The sequence below is a fragment of the Astyanax mexicanus genome, chromosome 1 (assembly GCF_023375975.1).
Source record: "Astyanax mexicanus isolate ESR-SI-001 chromosome 1, AstMex3_surface, whole genome shotgun sequence".
Classification (NCBI taxonomy): Eukaryota; Metazoa; Chordata; class Actinopteri; order Characiformes; family Acestrorhamphidae; genus Astyanax; species Astyanax mexicanus.
The window spans coordinates 10,524,496-10,543,661 of NC_064408.1; the positions used below are offsets into that span (position 1 = coordinate 10,524,496).

Consider the following 19,166-nt stretch of genomic DNA (forward strand, 5'->3'; position numbering starts at 1 on the left):
TACTTTTAGGCTGCTCAGTGAAATTACATATGCTTACCAAAAACATGTGGACTGTCAATTTTAAGCTCCACTAGGTAGGATTGAGATTTTGTGCTCGCGGGCTCCCCCTACAGTTGTAGAGTGTAATAAATGTTTCAGGCGGATTAGTTTCTCTTTCCCATTTTCTGGCTTTCACAGACATATTCAGTCACTTTCCAGGTTCTGCCAGAGTGTCTGTATGTTAGTTTGTAAAGAATGAACCAGTAATCCTTGTAGAATTGTTAGAACTAAAGGTCGGAAAGCAGGTCACAGTTCTCGCGAGCGTTGGTCGCATCCGCCTTGGATAACTTAGATTCTGGTTTGAGCTCAGAGGAGCTCAGGCACAGACACGAGAGCACCGCTATTCCTCCTATTACACCTTGAGGTTCAAGCTGTAATTTTACTTATTTAAAAAGATCAAAAATCAAGAAAATCCTACCTAGTGCTGCTGTAAGTGAAATAAAGCATTTAGTAGCCTTATTGTGCTTTGTATCAGTTTGGTATTATTGTTTGTTTGAAGTTTGGAGCTGTACAGGGCCAGGATGGTAACATTAGCTGACGTAACATTGCCCAGAGTTCCCAGAGGTGTTTATTAGCACTTGTTGACCCCTTTGCCTTCACTCTGTGGTCCAGCTCACCCCAAAACATCTGGATTGGGTTCATTCATAGTTTTGATGCCTTCAGTGAGAATCTACAATGTAAATAGTCATGAAAATAAAGAAAACGCATTGAATGAGAAGGTGTGTCCAAACTTTTGGCCCATACTGTATATCGACAACACTAAACTCTAAAATAATAAGGCAGTTAAAAGTCATATGCATATGCAATGCTGCTAATGCATTGTTTATTAAAAAACTGCTATTGTAATATATGCTTACAACCATGTTTGGTTGTGATTAGTGTCTATTAAACACCATCTGCTTATTAGAAAAACTATGAAGCTCACACAGTTTTTCTTGTCTGATGAGTCACTGTAGTCCAGACCCACTGTGGATAGAGCTGCTGTAAAGAACAGATGGGTAGATGAAACGGCATCATCTCTACACAAGGCTTTTATGCAATTACAGATTCATTATCTCGATAGCAATTATGTAACTGTAGTTGAACTGAACTAGAACTTTACTTACTCTGATTCTGACTCTATTAGGAAATGTGATTGTACTGATTGCGTCTCTGTGTGTGTGTGTGTGTGTGTGTGTGTGGCTGTTTCTATCTGCAGTGAGAGGGTCAAAGCCTGGTAAGAATGTTCAGCTTCAGGAGAACGAGATTCGTGGCCTGTGTCTCAAGTCTCGCGAGATCTTCCTCAGCCAGCCCATCCTGCTGGAGCTGGAGGCTCCTCTGAAGATCTGCGGTGAGTAGCATAAACAGCTAACTTGGCCATTAGAAATCTGCCGGGGTTGCAGGAAACATTTAATATTTTATAGGAATTGATGAAGTATGCATGCCTAATAGGAATATATATTTGGAGCATTGCACTGAAAGGATGAATTCTTTTTTTTAACTTGTTTTCGTTTATTTTGCTGCTTTTTACACCATTGAATACATTAAAAAGTCTACATGTCCTTTAAAGAAACAGCAATTGCAAAACTATAGTGTAAAAAAATATTTATTGAACAATAAACAACCTTAGCAGTGCTATCCTAATCATTAATTTACCTCAGCAGTAGTGCTGAGTAGTATATCAGTTCATCCAGTGTACTGGTTTAAATTTTCCTTCCAGTATGCATTTTTCACATACCGCCATTTCACTAGAAGTACTACGGAGCGCTGCATAGATAAGCACCACCGAAGAATCCTATTGGTAGAGCAAGCCTAACAATTTAACACACTAAAATTATGGTAGCTCAGCTCGGTGGAGTCAAATGCTTGCCTCACTCTGTCCTACCTGGAAAAACATTGTTATAGGAGAACAGCACTTTATTTAAGGAGCTCCTGCTGCTGTTCCTCACTTTATGAGTGTTTTTATTTGAGTAAAATGGAAAAACAACAGCAAATTACAAAATATTGCAATTATTAACTTAGAGAAAGAGAGAGAGGAATGGATAAAATGAAATGCATGATAATCAGTAGTGCTACTCTAATAAAGCTTTATAAAACAAATATGCTGAAGGCTTAATTTCATTTAGTTTGTGTGAGTAGAACGTAAAAATGAACTTAAACCTGCCGTATGTCTGCTCTGTTGGCTCTCCTCCTCACTCCCTGCATTGTATACAGCAGTGCTGTGGGGAGAGGGGCGTTAAATTTGGGCATGCCTTCACTGATTTTGTGGCATAAATTGTGTGTTTTTTTCACATATGGTTTGGTTTTGGTTGCCAAATATTTTTTTATTACATATACTGAGCAGTGGCTGGAGATTACCATTAGACCCTGTGTTTAGAAATGTCTTGTAACTTGAACTGAAGAGTCTGGTCCCATCAAACAGTATAAGAAGTATCATGGTTGCTCTCTGTCTTACAGGGGACATCCACGGGCAGTACTATGATCTGCTGAGGCTCTTTGAGTATGGGGGCTACCCACCAGAGAGTAACTACCTGTTCCTTGGTGACTACGTAGACAGAGGAAAGCAGTCTCTGGAGACCATCTGCCTCCTTCTGGCCTACAAGATCAAATATCCAGAGAACTTCTTCCTTCTCAGGGGCAACCATGAATGCGCCTCCATCAACCGCATCTATGGATTCTACGATGAGTGTGAGTATAAAGTGCTAAAAGTTTAAGTATTAGGAGAAACAACACTTCTGGAGGTTGACCATTTGTTGCCATTGGTCAGCACTACAGTAAAATTCAGCCTTCATCACTGATTGGTGGAAACTTCACACTAGACCTCAAGCAGTTTGGACTGTGTGTCTCCACTCTTCCTTAAGACTCTGATCCCTTAATTTACAAATAAAATGTTAAATTTAGTGATGATCAGTGATGGTTTGGAGAGACATGTCATCTGCTGGTGTCTGCTGCTTGGTCCACTGTGTTATATCCAAAGTCAGTGCAGTGTTTTCATTTTCCAGCAGGACACTGCCCACACTGCCAAAAGTACCAATTGGTCTTATATAATATTCGAATTTTCTGAGACGCTGATTTGTGGGTTTTCATTGGCTGAAAGACATAATCAACAGTAAAATAAATAAACACTTAAAATAGATCACTCTTTGTATAATTGACCTATATAATATGAGTTTCACATTTTGAACTGAATTATTGAAACTTTTCAATAATATTGTATTTTTTTTTAAAATACTAATACACATAATCCAACCCTATTCACCACTATAATAAATATAGTTTTCCATCTTCTCAAGGTTTCTCAAGTGTTTTTAAAGGTTTTCCCCATCAGATTTGCATTTATGCCCAGTAAATCTGCAGAGTACAGGAAGGTTTCTCACTATTAAATTACTTATTTGATGTAAGGTCTCCTGTACACAGCTTATAATGATGTGGAAAACATCAATTTTAATAGGATGTCTGTTCAGAAGCAGCAGATTATATTTAATAACAGAAGGCAGTGTAAGCCTGGATAAACTTGTGTGTTGTGATTTATTTATCTTCCCTTGAGAGAGTTCTGTTTCTCTTAGAAACTTGGCAAGTTTACAGGCTCTTAGGGGGCAGGTTTTAAAAGTGCTGACTAGCTGGAAATCACACCCTCAGTGCTGTACTGTGGGCCTCTCAACACAGAGGCATCATAATAAAGGCTGATTTACAGGAATACAGGGAAGGTGTAGAGAAAGATGTAGATGGGAAATTTTTTATGAAAATACTAGGGGTGTCACGATTCTCTAAATCCTCGATTCGATTTTATTTCTGATTTTAGGGTCACGATTCGATTCTCGATTTTCTCTTTTCTTTTTTTTTTTTTTTTACAGAAGAGAGGCCTATGCCAGTTTTAGATTAGTCTATGGCCAGTCATTGGTTTGATTAATCAAATTTACAATATCTCATTTCAAAAGGTGGGCTTGATATAAGTGATGCAAAGTGATACAAGTGATCTGTAATACACCACAGGCACTAATGGTCAAATTTAAATAATTTCATTAAGATATATATGTAATGCCATCTAGTGGGTTTTTTTGGTAGCAGCAGTGTGCACTATTAAAACAGCAATGTGCAACATAACAAAATAAATAATTAAAAAATACAGGAACAGTCATGTACAAAATAATAGAACAATTAGAGCCTTAACAAACTGAACTCTATCCTACTATAACAGTTAAACATGAAAAATAAGACTCGGTCCCTGAGAATGACAAGTTATTTTCTTTATCAAAGACATATTATTAACTTTATCTGAGAGAAAGATGCTCCTTAAGGTACCAAAACTATTAACATATTTGAGGCTAGACAAAAACAACTGTTATTTTATATTTTCAAGTTTTTCTTTAAGAAGATGAGAATGTCCACATTCTCTGGAGAAAGGGCTGCGATAAAATATCAAAATTGTGACACCCCTAGAAAACACCATTATGTCATTATAATGTCATGATTAAACTTGATTGTTGTCACTTTTGGAAGCCAAGCAATGCTGGAAGACCAGTAGCCCTTCCCCAGGTGAATGATCTTGCCCAATAGACATATTATTGGCCAATATGTTATTACTGTATAGTAGTGGTGGAAATCACAAGGCATTTTGGGATACGATATTATCACAATATGTTTTCCATAACGGGTAAAAATAATATCACAATATTTCAGGGCATTTATAGGATAGCAGTATGACAAAACATTGACATTTGTTCGCATTCATTTCAAGAGAACAGTACAGCAACAAAATACATTTTAACATTGCATTTAGTATACATTTGTCTGTTTCATAAACTGTAACTTACGAAGACCCAGAATTTTTTTTATAAAATAATAAGAGCTACAAAATAGCAAAAATAAAGTCATTTAACCACAAAAACAAAGGTGTAGTATATTTAGTGCATGTAAACTGCAAACAAACAATTACAATTAATACAGCAAATCTATCTATCTGTGAGAAATGATTTGTAGTTGTGACATTCTAATGGTGTTACAAGAGTATTTGAGAGTGTTCTAAAAATACATTTTTTTTATCTTATTGACCCATAAATGTCATTAATAAAATGAGGAGATTGGTTTGCCAGTAAATCAGTTTCTCTTTGTAAATTGTTTCAAACAAGAAACATGAAGTAAAGTACGTAAATTAATCAGATTATGTGCTAATATAACATTTGTAATAGTGGTAAACATTATATAAATTAAATGTGTTTAAACTATATGTGACCAAAATTTATATTAACTACAGTATATTTCTTCATTTTGGTTAATGCAGTGTAATTCCAGTATCAGTGTGAACAGTGTAAAAGCCACAGGAAAACAGAGATTAACAGCTTCTGATAAATATATTTTTGAACTCATGTAATGCACCCTGTAATGAATATCATCAGTAGTGATGGATGCTGTAAATAATGTATATAGAAATATTGAAAAAAATCATTTATAGAGCACCTTTATTAAAATGGTTGATATATATTGATATTGAATTAATGCCCAGCCCTAATTTTACAGATTTTGCTGTATATATATTATGCATTAGTTTTGTGTTATGCTGCAGCTTGGGACAGAAATAGAGCAATAGAGTGATTTTGCAGCTTTTTCCAGTCAGTCCGAGCCTCTGTGTGATTATTTTTTTAAGCTTTGGGGCTAACACAGATGCATTATTATTATTTTAAATAGAACGTTCAGACAGTGTTCTGTACTTTACGCATTGTATGGTTGACAGATTGTGTTTGAGAGTATACCATCCTCATTAATCCTGACCCAGAACAGTAGGGCAGGCTGTGGCGGCACCCTCGATTTTATATAATCCACTGAATGGCACACATTTTCATATTAGTCAGTTGAATCCACTCTGCTGTGCTTATTACAAGATTGTTTTCACGACTTCTAGGTTTTAGTTTAATAGTACAGGGACACTTTTTCTTATATACAGGTGCATCTAAAAAATAATAATTAAATATAATCGAAAAGTTACTTTATTTCAGTAATTTAGTTAAAAACGTAAAACTTATATATTATATAGATGTATTACACACAGAATGATCTATTTTAAGCGTTTATTTATTTTATTGTTGATGATTATGGCTTACAGTCAATAAAAACCCAAAAATCAGTGTCTCAGAAAATTAGAATATTTTATATAAGACCAATTGGTACTTTTGGTAGTGTGGACAGTGTGCCAAGTCCTGCTGGAAAATGAAATCTGCATCTCCATAAAAGTTGTCAGCAGAGGGAAGCATGAAGTGCTGTAAGATTTTTTCTGTAAGACTTGATAAAACACAGTGGATCAACACCAGCAGATGACCTGCTCTCCAAACCATCACTGATTGGTGGAAACTTCACACTAGACCTCAAGCAGTTTGGACTGTGTGTCTCTCCACTCTTCCTCCAGAAATGCAAAATGTACTGATGATCAGTGATGGTTTGGGGAGATATTTCATCATGTCAGAATACCGCTAGTAGCCTGAAAGTGAATGTGCTGTATATGGAAATGCAAGAATTTGGAATCTTAATACAGGGTTGTCGATTAAATTAATTGTGATACAGTACACTGCAGTAATTTAAAAAAGGCGATATTTTGGGATTGTTTCAATACAATTTGACAAAAATGTCGTAGTATAAAACACACTAGGATAGGAAAGGAAAGGAGAGTTTTCTTTTTATAAAATCAGAACAGTGGGATCAAACGACAGTGAAAAACTGCTTTCTAGTTGGCAGGGTTTAATCACAAAACTAAATGAACCACTTCTGACACCAAGCTTTACATCTAAACTAAGAATTAACAAGCAGTGGTAGGGCTGGGTGATATGGATCAAAGCAGATTCTTATCTGAATGGGTGTCAAGCCCGTTTTATCTGAAAGGAGAGAGACAATATATATATCAATATTTTTTCATCGCATAAAGTGATAACAAAACGACATTTCTGAGACAAAGCTGCACATTCAAGATGTTATACAGGCACTTTTATTAACATTCAGATGAACGTAAGACTAGTCGGCTATGTATAAGTATCTAGAAACTGAGAAAAGAGAGAGGCAAAATGATTGAGCTCACTGGAAAGCAACAAACAAACAAAAAAATATTTTCTCATCTTATATCTTGTATGAAATATAATGATAATTCTTAAAAATTCATTACATCACCCAGCCCTTATCAATACTGTGTTTTTGAAAATCTATACTATAATGTGAACAAAATGTCAAAATATTCAGTACAACTTCGATATGTTCTTACTCCTATAGTAATGAAGCAGTGTTTCTTGAAGAGTTGTCCTATTTCTTTGGGAGAATATTTGAACCCCTTCCTCTTGTAACTCAGTTCTAAGAGGAAGAATGACTCTTAAAAACAAGGGGTGAGTGTATAAATGAAGAATGGTATTAATCCTAGATGCTAGGTGGACTCCTACACATGAGCGATGTAGCATCATTAGGGCCACATATGCTCAGTGCTGGTCATGGTCTGCTCAGTGTGAGATGAATTATTGAGCTTTGTTGCAGTCTGCAGCGTGTATTTGTGTGTGTGAGAGAGAGAGTGAGAGAGGGGACTAGCACCGGGGTGATGTGGGAGTGAAGTATTTTTAGAGTGCAGTCTTGTCTCTGTAGAGAAAAGCTCCCACTGCACCACTCCTACCCACACAATCCAAATAAAACCAGACACCAAACCCCTTGATGTTGAAGTTATTACGTAACTGACGTGCGTCTCGCTCCCTCCTTTCCAGGCCGAAGGCGCTACAACATCAAGCTGTGGAAGACGTTCACCGACTGCTTCAACTGTCTGCCCATCGCCGCCATCGTGGACGAGAAAATCTTCTGCTGCCATGGAGGTGGGTGTGGCTGCCTGGCAGCATCACGGTGGGGAGGGAGGTCTCTTGACTGCACAGGAGGAGGCTGTAACACAGGGAATGAGAACCCAGTAATAAAGGATCTGCATGAAAAACAATTCCAACTAACTTCAGCACAGAGCAATAAAGCACAGATCTCTGAAGTATTATTCAGGACAAAACAGTAGTTTTAAATGAGGAGTTAGGTAGGTAATTACTTCCAGTGTCTCCCAGGGACTTTAATCCTGTCAAAAATGTGCCACGTTGGTATGCATGCCAGCTTTTAAGTGATGTAAAACAAATTGTAAATTATATTTTGAGTGTATATATATATATATATACTCTCTTCTGCTTGCATAAGTACATTAATTAACATATATAAAGCTCTGGAAAAAAAATAAGAGACAAGTTAAAATTGATGAATTTCTTTGATTTCACCAAATTGAAAACCTCTGGAATATAATGCAGAGGAAGATTGAAGATCACAAGCCATCAAACCAAACTGAACTGCTTGAATTTCTGCACCAGGAGTGGCATGAAGTTATTCAAAAGCAGTGTGTAAGACTGGTGGAGGAGAACATACCTAGATGCATGAAAACTGTGATAAAAAACAGGGTTATTCCACCAAATATTGATTTCTGAACTCTTAAAACTTTATGAATACGAACATGTTTTCTTTGCATTATTTGAGGTCTGAAAGCTCTTTTTTGTTATTTCAGCCATTTCTCATTTTCTGCAAATAAATGCTGTAAATGACAATATTATTATTTGTAATTTGGGAGAAATGTTCATTTTGCTTAAACATATAACTATAAATAGCAAAATCAGAGAAACTGAAGTGGTCTCTTATTTTTTTCCAGAGCTGTAGTTTCTTCATTGCTTTCATGCAAAACCTTTTTTCTCCATTTTTGCCATATTTGAAGAATTTGACGTAATTCAAATTTGCATTGGCTCCATGAATATAGTACTTGCAGATTGATTAACCAAAGAACATTTAAGATTGTGAACATAGCACATTATACATTACTTCACTTTACTTCTGATCTTCTCTCTCTGTGTTTTAGGCTTGTCTCCAGACTTGCAGTCCATGGAGCAGATTCGGCGGATCATGAGGCCCACAGATGTGCCTGATCAGGGTCTCCTGTGTGATCTGTTGTGGTCGGACCCGGATAAGGACGTGCTGGGTTGGGGCGAGAATGACCGGGGGGTGTCCTTCACGTTCGGGGCCGAGGTGGTGGCTAAGTTCCTCCACAAACACGACCTGGACCTCATCTGTAGGGCCCACCAGGTGAGGATCTTTCTCCTTCTGCCTTGACAGTGTTTTTCTACTGGCCACCTATGAAGCAGGCAAGCCTATTTAAAAAGATCAATACTGGTGGACTCTAGGGGTTCTTCACCAACTGCACATTTTTCATTGTAATTGGCTAGTGAATAATTAATTTCTATACATTGTGGAGAACGGAGAGGCCAGGGGGAGTGGAGAAGTTGGTGTGTGGATGGTAGAACTGATAAATGTGAATGTGAATGAGTGTGTAGAAAAGACAGTAGTTTGTAATGAAGTACCAACAGTCAGCACATTTTGGCAATTCTCTGTTTCAAGCTCACTTCCTTCACCAAGCAATTTATTTGGAAGGCCTATTAACTTGCACCTTTATGCAGTGAAGGTTAATCAGCTAATTATGTGGTAAAAGTGATAGCTAGCAGCTTCAGGAAATGGTCATTAACCATCAGAATTAAGGGGGAAAATTAGCATTGCATGATTGTTGGTGTCAGAAGGGCTGGATTGAGTATTTTTAAATCGTTTGCTCAAAAAAAGTGTTTTTAGGGTTCACTCTAAAGTTTGCTTGGAGTTATAAAGAAAAGCAAGCCATAGTTTAGCAGCCAGAAACACTGTGTTAAAAAGAGGTGAAAAGAAAATGATCATACTGGTTGAAGCTGACAGAAAGACTACAGTAGCTCATATATACACTGTGTACAGTTGTAAAGCATTCTGAGATGTTTTTTCTGCTTACCAAAAGTTCAACCTTGAGATGCATGGTTTATAGCTCTAGAAGACCATATTGTTGTTCCCCTTCTGTCAGCCAAGAACAGAAAGCTGAGACTGTACAGGGACTTTTTTTTTAGGGCTCGTAGATGGTAGGGTCAAAATGTGGTTCCATTAGCTTGAATCCATGGCCCCAACCTGGCTTATGCCAACCAACAGTCCAGACTGGTAAATGTAGTGAAATGGTGTGGAAAAGGTTTTCTAGAAACTCTTTGGAGTCTGTTTGAGTGTTGTTGTTGACCATGTGCATCCCTTTATGGCCACAGTTTATTCACATGGACCAGAATCTGTGTATAACACATTTGGAATCCATGCATTGGAGTTCAAAGCCAATATAAGTATAGTGTGTCAAATTATATACTCAGTCATTGTGTTTATCTAGCATATACAGTGATATGAAAAAGTTTGATGAACCCTGATCATTTTTAGGATTTTCTTTTATAAATCATTGCTTGTTGGGATCGCAATTTCAGTTAAACATATCATATAGCAGACGAACACAGTGATATTTGAGAAGTGAAATGAAGTTTATAGGATTTACAGAAACTATGCAGAAATTCTCATTTTCTAAGCAAAATGAGGCAGGTGCATACATTTGGGCACCTCATTTTGCAGAAATAACAGCCTCTAAAGGCTTCCTGTAGCTTACAATGAGAGTCTGGCTTTTGATTTAAGGTATTTTGGACCATTCTTCTTTACAAAAAAATCTCCAGTTCAGTCTAAAGGTTTGATGGTTTCTAAACATGAACAGCCGCTTTAAGTCACACCACAGATTTTCAATAATATTCAGGTCTGGGGACTGAGATGATCATTCCAGACTGTTGTACTTCTGTGTTCCTCTGCATGAATGCTTTAGTAGATTGTGAGCAGGGTTTAGTGTTTAGGGTCGTTGTCTTGTTGAAGTATTCAGCCCCAGTGCTTTAAACTGCAATTTTCTCATTGATTCTCAAACATTCTTCTCAAGAATTAGCTGATATTGACTGGAATTCATGTGACTCTCAACTTTAACAAGATTCCCAGTACCTGCACTGATCACACAGCCCCACAGCATGATGGAACCAACACCAAATATTACTGTAGGGAGCAGTAAAGTGTTTATCTTGGAATGCTGTGTTCTTTTTACACCATGCATAATTTAACCGCCCTCCAAATAACTAAATTTTAACTTCATCAGTCCACAGCACCTTATTCCAACATGAAGCTGGCTTGTCTAAATGTGCTTTAGCTTTAGCATACCTCAAGTGACTCTGTTTGTGGCGTGTGTTTTTAGAAAAGGCTTCTTCTGCATTACTCTCCCATACAATCTGTCCTTGTGCAAAGTGCGCTAAATGGCTTAATAATGCACAGTGGCACCATCTGCATCAAAAATTTACTCTTAGATTAAATACACTGATTAGTTAAGTATGAGTGTTACAGGATAGTTGTGTTTCAGAACAGGATTGGCTTGGTTTTGTTTTTTCTCCAATAGCCTTTACAGCTTTGCCCTCCTAACCACTGGTCTGCAGTAATCTGGCCTGAGTCAGAGACTCTGCCTGATCTGGGTTGACCTCTATGGTGTCCACTGAGTCTGGAATATAATCTGCCTGTGATTAGTGAGAAGTAGTGTGTCTGCTTATCAGAAACCTCCAGTTCACCTCTGTGTCGAGTGTAGTGGGAACATGACAGAGCCTCAGGGCCAATAAAAACACACAGATCCTAGCTTTGACAGCGTTCTTATGAGAGAGTTTTATAAGGGTGTAGAGGAACACTCAGCTGCTGCCTCGTTTTACACGTTCCGTCACTGAGAGTACAGAGTGAGTGTTTCCCGTCTGCCTGCGTCGGTGCTGTAAATAATAACCTCAGTGCATCATCCATCCAATAGCACTGCTGCACACTGCATGCTTTCAGCAGCCTTTTCTTTTTTTCTTCCTGTGACTTTATAACCAGTATATACACATACAGTACGAGTCCAAAGTTTCTATACACCTTCTCATTTAATGTTTTTTTTATTTTTGTATTTGTTTCCTACATTGTAAATGAGTAGTGAAGTCATTCAGACTATGACGGAACACATAAGAAATCATATAGTAGCTTAAAAGTGTTAAACAAACCAAAAGGTGCTCTTATCTGAAGAGCTGTTAACTTGTTTCTTACTTCGTTTCTGAGGCTGGTAACTCTGAAGAATTTATCCTATGCAACAGAGGAAACTTATGCTCTTTCTCTTTTGGGGTGGTCTTAATGAGGGCCAGTTTCATCATTATGTTTTTGATAGTCTTTACGACTGCACTTAAGGATCCTTTCAAAGTTCTTGAAATATAAAATAATGTGCTGCTTAGGTTGTTAAACACAATATACAGGTACATTTGTCTTTACCACTTTTTTAAAACCCTTAAGTGTTGATGGACTGTATAAATCTCAAAGCTTTTACAGTCATTTGTGCAGGTTTTACGAGTATGTAGTAGAACATTCACTTGCTGTTACATTTTACACATCAGTCACTGCAGGTTTTCCCATCTGCCTGCGTAGGTTCTAATCTCTGTAAGTGAATCATCTACAGGCACTGATGCTCACTGACATCTTTCAGCAGGCCTTCTGTTCCTGGGAATTCTGCACACTATGGACATAATAATAATGTTGTGAACTTATATTGGCAATACATCGCCTTCTAATGCATTTATTTAACTGATTTAAGCTGCATCTACACATTTGGGGAATAGTGGAGCAGTGAAATTGTCACTAGAGTGGAACTCCTTGAAGAGATGTGTTCAGGATCTTTAGTTATGGGACTTCTTTGTGCTATGTTCTTTTAGCCCTATCTGGACAGGACTAGTTTCTCAGGGGGTCCTGGGGTAGTTTCCTTTTTTATGGGGGGGTCCTCTGTGATTTTATTTCCATCCAGGACTACCATATATGTGTTTTTCTCAGACGTCCTGTGAAAAAAATTACAGGCTGAATTATCTACTGTTTTTCGCTGAACTCCGTGATCTTCCGGTAATTTTAGTCTCGTCCGGACGCACACCTAATGTTACCTCACGTTTAATAAAATAGCTGTTTATTGTAATTACCCTTTAGGCGCACGTTTCCACCGAGATCCACGTAAATACAACAGCGAGTGGAAATGGAGGAGCTACTGAACATGATGTCACGTGATTGAAAAAGCCAAAAAACTCACTGCTCCTCCTGTTTTTGTTTTTTCAATTGCAGTCTGGATACAAGAGTTTTATCACTGAATAGAAGTGTGAAATATTTTTCACAGACGTCCAACTGAGAAACTAATCCCGTCCGGATTGGGATTATGTCAGTCTCAGCTTTAAAGGACATATTTGGATCTGTTAAATCATATTAAATATTTGATTGTAAAATGTACAATGTCAAAAGTAGAGCACTATAGGACCCTGCGGCTTGGCCTAAACGTTTGTTGTTAATGGCATTATTTTCCCATTTTACATTACTTTAACTTTTATATTTTAAGTAGTTTTGAAATCAGTACTTTTACACTTTTACTTAAAGAGTAAAAAGCTTTTTAAATAATAAAAAAAATAGTATCTATATTTCTACTGAAATACTAAATATTTTTGATGGTAGTAGGGGACAGAATTCCTATTAATGTTATTCATTTTAAGTGAATTCTGCCTGGGTGTGTCTATAAATATTTGCATTTTAGTAATATGGAAGGCTTACATTGTTGTGTTTTGAGTTTATTGGTAAGATAGTAGAATTGAATCATGTGACTTGACTCTTTAAATAAACACTGATATAAATGCCTGATCATGATGTTCACAATATCAAATAAATAAATAAATAAAAAATACATAGTTATTTAGGTAACAGTTGCAGACTTAAGCAAAAAACATTATGATGATGATTAAAAGTCAGTCTGTTGTTCAGATCTCCTCCCTGGTTGGATTGACTCATCTATATTGTGTTTTTCTCTGCAGGTGGTGGAGGACGGCTATGAGTTCTTTGCCAAGAGGCAGCTGGTGACTCTTTTTTCTGCGCCGAATTACTGTGGGGAGTTCGACAACGCGGGGGCCATGATGAGCGTGGACGAGACACTCATGTGCTCTTTTCAGGTAGAGTGAATTCTTGGAAATGGGCTTCATTTTTTACAGTAATAACTAGGGTAATGTTTCAGGTGATTATGTTCTATAGAGGCTGTGATTTCAGGTGTGTGTTTGTAAATATTTTGGCCCTTTTGAGTGTATTTCTCAGAAAGGGGAAAAAACATGAATTATCTTCATTTACAAGGCTTGGGTTCTACATATTAGACAGTGTGCACAGTGAACACTCAGTAGATGTGTTTCTGGAAATTGAGATCACTAGATGGCTTGGACAGAACATCTCCAAACCATCAGGCAGCTGGTTTATCTACTTAAGTGCTTCCCATTATTTCTGAAATACATGCAAAGATACAAGATAGCTTTCTGCTGGATCCCAGGACACTGTGGATTTACAGGAAATTATATGGCAGATGACCTCACTAAGAAAGCATCAACAAAAGAGATCACCAAGTTCTCAATCCCACCTTTGTACACTTTTTACATCATAAAGTCCTTCATCAAATCAAATGGCAAAAAAAGTGGGACCAAGAGCTTAACAATAAACTGCATGAAATTCAGCCATTGTTAAGACGGACAATCTTCAAGCACAACTCAAGATTGGATCAGACAATCTACACAAGATGCCTCATGGGTCACTCAAAACCAACACAGACACTTTATAACACATGATGAAATACCATCTTGTCAACTGTGCAACATCCCACTTACAATAAAACACATCCTCATCCACTGTCCTGACTGTAACCGTATAAGACAATTTTACTATCAAGAAAAGAACATAAAAGATCTTTTTGGAAAATAAAAGCCACCAGGGAAGATTTTAAAGTTTTTATCACATCTTAACCTCAAACATCTAATTTAAAGGACCAATATGTAACTATTTTTTAATAGTAAATGATAAAATGATCAGGATGTATCATCAGATATTAAGGAAACATGTTGAGTGAAAGCACTGGCAGCTCTTGTCAGCAGGGATTCAGCAGTACGTTCCTATTTTAAGTGTTCACTCCATCGCGGAGTTTGTGTCAGTTTTGTACTCTGTCTCCTCCTGCTGCTCGTTCCCCAACACTAACTCCACCCCCGAGGTTGCCAGCACGTACAGCGAGCGCAGCACAGCAAAAGAGCTGGTTCAGTTAAACCTCAGCTGCTACACAGCTTAAAAAGCCTCAGCATGTCTCAAAAAAGCTCAGTGACCAAAGAAGGAATATAACAAGAGTGAATACTGGCAGTGAGTTTGAAAGGTGGAGACTCGCGGAGCTTTAGCTATCCCTCGTGTAACATACAGTCAATATAGCGCTAGATACGTGTTTTTAGAAGAGTTAAGAATTGCTGTATTTTTCCTTTCCTTTCGCTCGTACTCGTAAGTTCTCTGTCTGGTGCCAGATATCACAGGTTGCTGTTAGGGGTCTTACCCTTTAAATGTTCAGAGCTATTGTGTGGCGCAGTGGGGACCTACTCTTAGACCAACACCAGCATTTGACATGTCTCTCCAAACCATCACTGATCATCAGTAAATTTTACATTTCATTTCATTTGTAAATCAAGGGAGCAGAGTCTGGAGGAAGAGTGGAGAGACACACAGTCCAAGCTGATTGAGGTCTAGTGTGAAGTTTCCACCAATCAGTGATGGTTTGGAGAGACATGTCATCTGCTGGTGTTGATCCACTGTGTTTTATCAATGGGGAGGGATGCTCTGAGAACTTCAGTCAGCTTCCTGTGTAGTGATGCTATAGAAGCAATCAAAACTCTGTTTGCTGCTCCCCCTTCTGGATCACTTGTGTAAATGCATGTTTTTTTTTAAATACAGTACTGGTCAAAAGTTTGGACACACCTTCTCATTCAGTGGTTTTTCTTTATTTCTTTATTTAATGTATTTTTTACATTGTAGATTATTATTAAAGAAATTAAAACAATTAAGGGACACATATTAATTACATAAAACATAAACAAATTAAATGGTCCTTAAATAAGTATACCGGGTTTGTACGGTCATGAAAAACCTGGAAAAGGAATGGATTTGAATATAGCAATTTCCAGGCCTGGATAAGTTTTGGAAAAATAAAAATACCCAGAACATTTTGGAAAAGTAATGGAAATTTACTGAACAAATCTTAAGAGTTAATTCAGTAATTCAGCCCGACACAATGGAGCTCTCAGGATCTGGATCAGAATTTTAGGCCTACTTTAGTAAATTTTAATTATATTTTTAGTTGATTTTTTGTTTTATTGTTATGTCTGCACTGATGTTTTAAAAATCAAATGGTCAAATACTTTTGCCTTGAAGACATGAAAAAGACATGAAAAAATCATAGAAAATGTATTGGGTAAAAAGTGTATGAAACCTGAGTATAAAACATATTCTGGTTTAACACTATTTGTTTATAAAATAATTAATTTTTTCTGTTAGTATAGGTATATAGTTCATGTATAGCTTTAATGCCTTTAATATTAAATTTACAATGTAAAAAAAAAATCATAAAAAGAAAGAAAACACATTTAATGAGAAGAGGTGTCAAAACTTGACTGGTACTGTGTATAAAGTCCAGTTTTCACCAAGTTATTTTAGGACAACATAAAATGATCGTTTTTTTTAAGAAGGACATTTACAAATAACTGCACAAACCCTGAACCCTCCTATCATGTTCCGGGTCAATTTGACCTGTTTTATAGTGTGAAACGTCTTCTGCTTGCTTTAATTAGTGTAATGAACATATAATATGAAAATGGTTCATTTCACATATTTGCAACCACCCCCTGCTAAATCAAAAACTTAAAACAAAAATGCAATGTTATGTTTCAATGTTATGTAAAACTATTGATTTATATGTTGGTCTTTCAAAATTAATACATTAACAAACATTAAAAAAGTTTGAACATTATTCTGGTGAGGAACACCATTGCGTTAAATATTAATAGAATAATTAGTAATGGAGTTAGTTAAAAAATATTTACACTGTTTAAGGATTTTTTTGGGTTTCAGACATTTCTTTGGAAAATTAATTATGCACCGGGTCATATTAATCCCAGAACACCATTGCTGTTCCTGACAAATAAACAATATAGGAAGGTTAAGTTGCACAGGGGTTATAGAAGAATATTTAACATTATGTTACACTTAAATATATATATTTTTGTAAGTGTGTAGAGTTTAAGTGTTTATGAAGTCCACTTTTTTGAGGTTTTAAAATTTTATTTTTAAGGAATTTTATATTTTTCTGTTTTATTTCAGATTTTGAAACCAGCAGAGAAGAAGAAGCCCAACTCCAGCCGCCCAGTGACTCCGCCCCGAAACATGGTCACCAAGCAGGCCAAGAAATGAGGTGCTCTAACAGTCCAGTGGCCGTTTTTTGGGACTTGTATAATGTGGTTTTCATCCGTCACACAGCTTCATCAGAGAGGCAGTTGCTTCTCTCTGGCATCGCGGTCGCGTGAACTCACTCTGAACTGTCGATTTTTATTATTTTATTTTAGTTTTGTTTTTTCGCTCTTGTAGGTTTTTTTTTTTTTTTTTTGTCTTGTTCCCTTCCTGGTTTTTCGCAGTGACCAAGGAACAACAGCAGCAGCGACTCCAGATGAACTGGACCGGGTTTGGGAACTTTTTCACCCTTTTTTTCTTGTTTTTCTTCAATTTTGAGACTAAAATTGCTTTTTGCAACTTTTTGAATTCTTCAGGAAGCACTTTTTCCTTTTTTTTCTCGCGCTTTATTTTTGTCGGCAGCATCAGCAACAGCAGCATCATCCCTCTCTCTTTTTCACACACAAGTTAATACAGGGAAGATCTTTAGCATCTGTGGAAGCACTCCACCACACTTGTGTTATTTGTTATGGTGCGATAATTATTATTATTATTATTGTTATTTTTATTATTTTTACTATTATTATTTTTACTTATCATCATTTTGCTCCCCAGATACACCCTCTCAAACCACTGTGAACGATAAGATGTAAAATGTATTAACTTTAATATGAAGCAAATGGCATTTCTGCGGAGGTTGTGTAGGTTTTCACTCTCTTTCACTGGTTTGTTCAGCAGTGTTTAGTAGGCGTTTAGGTTCGTGAACGTGCCATGAGACTTGCGTTCCCATCATATTGATCTGATTTGATCTGATTTTACAACATGTTCTATTGTTCTATTATTTTTTATTATTAATATTATTATTTTAAACTTCTTACAGGCGAAAAACACCATGAAAGCACCCTCTATCATATGTATCGATCTGTAGCAGTGAGTACAGAGAGAGATCTGGATATTTTCTGTGTGTGTGTGCGTGTGTGTGAATGTGTTCGAGTGAGTGTGTGTGTATGTATGTATGCATTTTATGATATTACAGATTATATATCAAGATAAAGCAAGCATCAGTCTTTTAATGCTCTCTCTGTAGATCTAAGTATTGTTTTATTGTTTTATTTTCTTATTTTTATTCAGATGCCTTGTTAACTTCCTCTCGTTTTTTTTTTTGTTTGTTTTTTTCTCCCCTCTCTCTCTTCTTGACGAGAGAAATTTCTGATTTCCTATTTCCAGGTTTCGGCTCCAGAAGCTTTTTGCATCAGATACGAGCATGTGAAGATCTAGGTTTCTCATAAGGACTTTTCGTTGCATGCATCTTTAGGTGTAGGTGTGTAGGAAGCAGACAGGCCTTCACTCTTTCTCAGGGCATGCAGGATTTGGCATGTCTTCAGATAATGTAGCTTAACATCAGGTATATCGATTAACCTTCGACTTTCAACCTTCTGCTTTTTCACACGGTTTCAGAGATGTTCCATCTTCATCATCATCATCATCCTCCTCCTCCTCCTCCGTGTCTCACCCCGTCCCACTGTATATACCCACAGTCCGTTTTGTTCAGTCTTGGCAATAACTCACAATTTTCCACATTATAAAGAATTGTAATACTTGCTTAATAAATTGAATGGGAATGGGGGGGCAACACTGTCTCCAGTCTGCTGCTGTTTTTATTCCTCAGTGTTTTAGAAATGTTTACTTGAGTAAATTTGCTCCCTTTTACCTTCTTGGTAAAGTCAGTGTTGAGACACTGCTGTGCTGTTCCTCTGATGATGAAAGCTGTAAACAAGGTTTGAGCAAGACTGAAAGACTGTCTGAAATCAGGGTGGAAGGGCAACTTCTGCTGTGTGAACTTCATGTACTCACAAAGTCTTCCTTACTTAGCTGAAGGGTTTATTCTAAAGCCGGGCTAAAGATGGGATTAGTTTTTTAGGGGGTCCTGAGGTATCTTT

General features: G+C 37.0%; 1 protein-coding gene across 1 annotated transcript in view; it reads left to right on the top strand.

Moving 5' to 3' along the window:
* Positions 1 to 18,866, top strand: part of ppp1cc (protein phosphatase 1, catalytic subunit, gamma isozyme) — a 38,146-nt gene extending 19,280 nt beyond the window's left edge. The window contains exons 2-7 of the mRNA XM_007229654.4: positions 1,238 to 1,369; positions 2,476 to 2,706; positions 7,746 to 7,850; positions 8,912 to 9,135; positions 13,809 to 13,943; positions 17,161 to 18,866. Of these exons, the coding sequence (XP_007229716.3) occupies positions 1,238 to 1,369; positions 2,476 to 2,706; positions 7,746 to 7,850; positions 8,912 to 9,135; positions 13,809 to 13,943; positions 17,161 to 17,250 (917 nt within the window). The 3' untranslated portion in view covers positions 17,251 to 18,866. The remainder of the gene's footprint in view (positions 1 to 1,237; positions 1,370 to 2,475; positions 2,707 to 7,745; positions 7,851 to 8,911; positions 9,136 to 13,808; positions 13,944 to 17,160) is intronic.
* Positions 18,867 to 19,166: the final 300 nt, after the last annotated feature.